Source organism: Merops nubicus, unplaced genomic scaffold (genome assembly GCF_000691845.1).
Source record: "Merops nubicus isolate BGI_N331 unplaced genomic scaffold, ASM69184v1 scaffold40253, whole genome shotgun sequence".
Classification (NCBI taxonomy): domain Eukaryota; kingdom Metazoa; phylum Chordata; class Aves; order Coraciiformes; family Meropidae; genus Merops; species Merops nubicus.
The window spans coordinates 1-5,676 of NW_008600371.1; the positions used below are offsets into that span (position 1 = coordinate 1).

General features: G+C 45.7%; 1 protein-coding gene across 1 annotated transcript in view; it reads right to left on the reverse strand.

The window, feature by feature from the left end:
• Positions 1 to 2,741: 2,741 nt before the first annotated feature.
• Positions 2,742 to 5,676, reverse strand: part of LOC103770430 (heat shock factor protein 4-like) — a 21,321-nt gene continuing 18,386 nt past the window's right edge. Inside the window, exons 11-13 of the mRNA XM_008937688.1 lie at positions 5,503 to 5,568; positions 4,079 to 4,166; positions 2,742 to 2,938 (exon numbers count right to left, since the gene is read on the reverse strand). Of these exons, the coding sequence (XP_008935936.1) occupies positions 2,742 to 2,938; positions 4,079 to 4,166; positions 5,503 to 5,568 (351 nt within the window). The remainder of the gene's footprint in view (positions 2,939 to 4,078; positions 4,167 to 5,502; positions 5,569 to 5,676) is intronic.

The following is a 5,676-nucleotide window of genomic DNA, read 5'->3' on the forward strand; positions in this document are numbered from 1 at the left end:
CCCTTACTTTCGATTTCCAGAAATGTCTAGAGTGTTCGTGCCCCGGCCCCGCAGGGGGCTCAGGGAAAGTCCGACCATTATTGCCGGATCAGAAGGCAAAAGGAAAAAAAACCGGTGTCGTTTGTCACAACAACCCATCGGCAGGCCCTATATATTATCTCCCAGGTGAATCTCCTGAGTTGCTGGAAGCTGTTTTCACTTATCTGTGAGGACTTGGGAAAGAGGAAAGGAGTAAGGGGTAGGTGGAAGTAGTCGTGAGAGAAAAAAGCCAGAGCAGAACTGAATGAGAAAAAGGAAACATATTTAATTAGTGTTTTCTGTAAAACTTTACAAATGTACAGCATAGTGCAAAAAACGCAGTCTCAGCACATCACCTTCAAGTAAAATTAACAATGTAAAAAGCCAAGGAACACAAGCTTGCTTCTTCACAGGAGTGGCTTTCCAACACTGTTCCTGGGGGTTCCTCTTTCCCCACCAAGCTCCAATCTCATGTTTATAGTAGAGCAAAAAGCCTAAAGAAAAACCTAAGAACCATCCCGAGGGGCTGCTCGCACAAGTGCAGCCTGCACAATGGAAAGTGCTGCAGCCCAAAAGGTGCCAGGCACCCTTGTTGGTTGAGCTGCACCTTTGCCTCCCAGTAGCTCTCCTGAGACGGTTCATTTCCCAACCCCAACTAGACAATCCAGTAAGATGCTGAAATGTAACCTCAAGCATCTGATAAGCTTCATGAAAAGAGGGGAAAGCTACTCAGAAGCTTGAAGTTAAGCATGCGCTTAAATATCTTATTGGATCAATACATTCAGTGTTAACATTTAGGCAATCTAGCATATGAAGGTTAAGAGGAAGGTGTAGACCTTGCACAGGGTAACAGATACTGCCAGGTGCTAGGAGACACCAGACAGTTTTCAATTACCCATGAGAAAAGTGAACAGAGTGCAACTCAATGACATCCCATCGCTGGGAATGACAAAGTACAGTGGCCAATGGGCTGATCTAGATGAACTTCCTAAGCACAAACCTGTCCAAAAGGAAAACCTTGTCCACATCATCTAAATACCAGGCCAATGGGGGCTGCCAGAATTTTCCCTTAGCCCTGAACATGAAAACAGTGGCTGGAATTAATTCAGAAGCTCTCACAGCCTTGCCCCTGCAGAGGTGGTGAGAGAGCTCCCAGTACACAGTAGGTAGCTGGGGAAAAATGGGCTCAAATGTGAAGGTTTCTGAACTAACACATCTGTTCACATACTGATCAACGGATGGAGGAAAGGGCTGTGGCAGGAAGGTCCCTTTAAAACATGCTCATCTTATTAAGCGGAATCGGAGCCTGGATTCATCTGAATGACTTGATTCTGAGGTGGATGCTGCTTGCCCATTCAAGATGCTCAGAAATAGAGTCTGGAACCATCATAGCAATGAAAGTGGTCAGGACATTTCCTCAACTGATAGCTCCCTGCCTAAGCCCTTAGGAGGCCTGAGTTCCTTGAGTTTCCTGGGTCTGTCTCACTGCATTTGGGTAGCTTTCCTAAGGAAAAGCAACTCAATTAGAGGTTATTGAGATCAATAATACATTCTCATTAGAGCTACAGCATAAAAAACAAAGCTCTGCTTTGTTGAGAAACTCAACTGTCAGAAACCACATGGAAGAGGAAGATTAATTGAACCTTTGGAGGCTAGTCTCAGATGCACAAAGGACAGAAGAAAAGTAGTGGGATGTGGGGGACTAACCCTTCTGCCTCTCTTCTACACTGAGCAGCTGAGAGTCCTTCTAAAAAGGGGATCCAATCAATTAAAGTGGTTCATCGGGTTTTATACATCAATAAACCAACAGGCTTTTCAGGGGAAATAGAACAGGTCAAGGCCAAGGAAAAAAAAGTCATTGGACTGGACATGGAATACTTAGCCAGCACCAAAACCTGGAGCATGCTCCCTCAGTGCTCTTTGCACATGGAAAAAGGTGTGTGCACAAGAGTCTATCCCTTTCTTCTTTTTCATTATGGGGTGCCCTGCCTTTATGTTAGAGAAAATACATTTGGGAAAAAAAAAAATCCCAAAAAATAAACCCTGTCAATTCAGTTTTGGGGTCTGTGATGGTCTGTAGCTTTCCAAGAAGTACTAGACACACTCTTGGAGTGGTCCCCCAGAAAATTATCTCCTGCACACCCCAAGAGACCTTCATTTCCCTACTCGCCCTAGGAGGATAATAAGGGAGAGGCACACGTACATCCTATCAAAAGCAGAAAAGGGATAAAAGGGTATTTTTAGAGCACTGGACTGGCATATAGAAACATTTTCTTATTTAAAAAACAGCATCCTGAAGGGTCAGGCATCTTAGCCAATCTGTGCTGCCCCAGTAAAATCCAACAGTTTGCCATTGCGGGCACTAGTCAGGATCACTTTATTTTATGAAGTCCCTGATGTATTTTCAAGCTACTCTTCACTTAAATTATATTAGAAGAATTTAAATTTCTAAAAGCATTTTCAAGAAAAAAAAAAAGATCCTGCCAACTTCTTACTCCCCATAGGAGCAAGTGCCAGAAGCAGTATTTTTTGTTTTAAACTTGCTTTAAAGACTGAAATCCAGGTGCAGGAAGAGTACTGCAAGAGCTACTGACCATTTCCATCTACTCAAAAAGAAAGGGCCCAAAAAGAAACTCTCGCGGGGGTTTCTGAGTCACTTGTGTTTCTTTACATTCAAACCTGTGGATGCTCGGATGGGAGGGAGATGTTTCCTGGAAGGTAAATCACTGGTTGTTGTCAGTTGAAGAGCTCAGGTTTAATGGGATATCCCCTTGGACATCCACAGAGGACAGGTAGGAAGCCATATTTTCAGATGGAACATAAAGGGATGAACTTTCAGGCAAGCTGATGAGGTCATTTCCAAAGATGGACTGACGATCTATGAGGAACTGCTGGGTGCTTTCAAGAATGACATCTTTCCCTGGGAATGCAAGCAGACAACACCAATCTCAGTTTCTGGAAGGAAGGATACCAGGTTTTATATATGTAAAACTGAAAAGTAACAAATCCTCACTGCAACAGGAGGTGAGGGGCCTCACTCCAGACAAAAAAAGTCTTGGAAAGACTTGAGTCAAACTTGGACTCTCTCAAAAACCCAGTAAAATTGATGGGAATCTCTGCAGGTTGCCAAGCTGGGATCTGTCTGAATGCTCAGATGCCTCACGGGGAGTGAAGGAGGGATGACCAAATGATTGGAGACACTGAAAAGTGGATAAAAGAAGCTTCTCTTCTCCTTCACTCAAGAACTGTTTTATTTCCCTCATCTTTGCTGAAGGAGACATCTGCCAATTGCCCCTTTATTCCAGCATCACACCACTGCATGGACCAGAGAGGCTTTGCAAGCAGGGGATAGGCCTCTTGTGCAGCTCAGCTCCAGCTTGCATAAGAATTTTGTCCATCAAACTGGGCTTTTAGCACCTTTGATGCTCAGGCAAGATGCTGGAAGTCCTTGAATGACACACAATACATGAAAACTCTGGGGTGAGGTCAGGTGGCTACAGCACCAAACTGAGGCTCACAAAAGCTTCTCGTTCAGGTTGATCCCAGCTGACTACACATGGAAATAATAATGTATCACTATTCCAAGACTAGGAAACCAGTTCTAGATTCATATCTAAGGTCAGTGTCAGAGTCAGTGGGGTAAGATCAGCTAGACAGTTCCCTTGAGGTCTGGAGAAGCTGAGACATAACCTTAACCTCTGGCTGCTAGCAGCTCCTGGGTCACACCTCCTCTGCAGCATGAGCCAGAGGAAACACTGAACCCATAAAGCTCCTACCACCCCTACCCATGTGGATCACCCCATTGCTCTTAGGTGGTGATGAACAGGCAGAGAACACAATGGAGAAACAGAGAGATGTGATGTGGCCCCAAGCAGAAACAGAGGCAGTTCAGCTACGTTCAAAGCTTAGTCTATCCCTCACACTTTTCCCACAGCTCGGGAGCTGGCTTAGCAGTTGTTGTGGAAACACTGCTGAGGGACACTGCACCTAGCTGCTGGCATGTCTGACACCTTAATTACATCCCCCTTCCCAAGGCTGCAAGAGCTGCTAGTGCTCCTACCTGGGCAGGCGTTGGTGAACGGGGGGTTGAACACTTTGGAAGACAGCTCAGTTGCATTCTTCTCCAGATCCACTGTGAGTCGCTGCATCTTGGTGCAAAAATATAAACTACAATGTACAATTGTACAAAGACAGGGGAGCTTGTTAGAACTAGGCCATTTCTGAGACATCAGAGCTTCATCAACGCTGCACAACATCCGCCAGTAATGCAAGCTCTCCTTCCTGCCCTGCCTCTCCTCCCAGCCTCGCCTGCACTGGGTTACAGCAGCCCAAAACGTGTGCTCAAGGGTAGACATGCCTGAAGGAGAGGGCTAAGGGAAAGGCAGTCCCCTGAATAGCAATGGCTAATACAGTGTGAAGCTCCTGTCACACCGGGAGGTCACTGTGGCTGTCCCTGCCTGGCTGCCATGCAAAGCCAACCCACGGTCCTCTGCAGCCAGCAGCAAATATGAAAGGAATTCTCTTTCCATTTGCTTGTGGCTGTGGCTTTAAAGTCCAACTAGCTTTTGCTCACACAGTGCTTTTCTAGGTGCAGAGTTGCTGGAGGCATTACTTCCAGGCTTCTCCATGCTCATGAGTTGCTGTAGGACGAACAAGCCTAAGGGTAGGCTGGGAAATGCAGTGCACCCGAGGACTGAACAACTGAGCATTGCAGCCGCCCTCTTGGCCTCTTCTCTCACGCAGTCCTTCAGAGCCCACCCCTTGCCTCCAAGACTCCTAACACGCAGGAAGTAGAATTACCTATTAACTTCAAAACTGTTCAGTTGAACCCTAAAAAGGACAGTGATATCATGAAGAAGCCTGAGAGACCTTTCACCCTTCATTAGAACAGATTACACTTCATCTGCACGTCTGCAGAGATGGCAGAGCCATCCAAGTCTTTATCCGGCCTGGCTGGCAGTGAGAGCTCTGAAAATTCACCCTCCATCAAGCAGGAAAGAGAACCCAGGAACGAATCACACACTTCCTTCACTGTTTATTAAATCCCCACATGCCTTTCAGAAATGTCAACGTCCATTCCAAACAAATACCACCAAAAAACTGCTCCTTGCTTCTTCTGTACGGGGTGTGCACGAACCTCTGTTCTAACTCCACATGGTTCTACTGCTCCTGAAATGTGCAGGGCTGGCTGCACTTTATAAAGGCATGGTTTGTAAAGAGCTCTGGCACAAAGAGCCTTAATGAACCTCTGGTATTAGTAGGACGTGACATTCATCCTAAGAGAAACTTCAGAGTGGCCAGTTTCAATTAAAAACTCCAGGACAGCAACACATGTTTACTGCACTCTCCCCTCTGGCTATAAAATTATATACGATTTTATATATAATATATAAAAACCTAAGCATTCTCCAGTTATGTACAAGCTCTGCTTTGTAATTACATTATTACTATTTTTATAACATCACAGAAATACATGTCTCTTACCGGGGACAGACTGGCTTCCATTTCAGTCAGATTCCACTCACTCAAAGATAAATTGGGATTGAAGACCTGTTAGAAGGAAAATACAGTTAGGGCTCTGAAAGGTGCAGCAGCTTGAGGTGCTGATGCCCTGAGCTGGCTGGCTGCTGGGGGCTGGCACCCTCCGGCCGGGGAGGC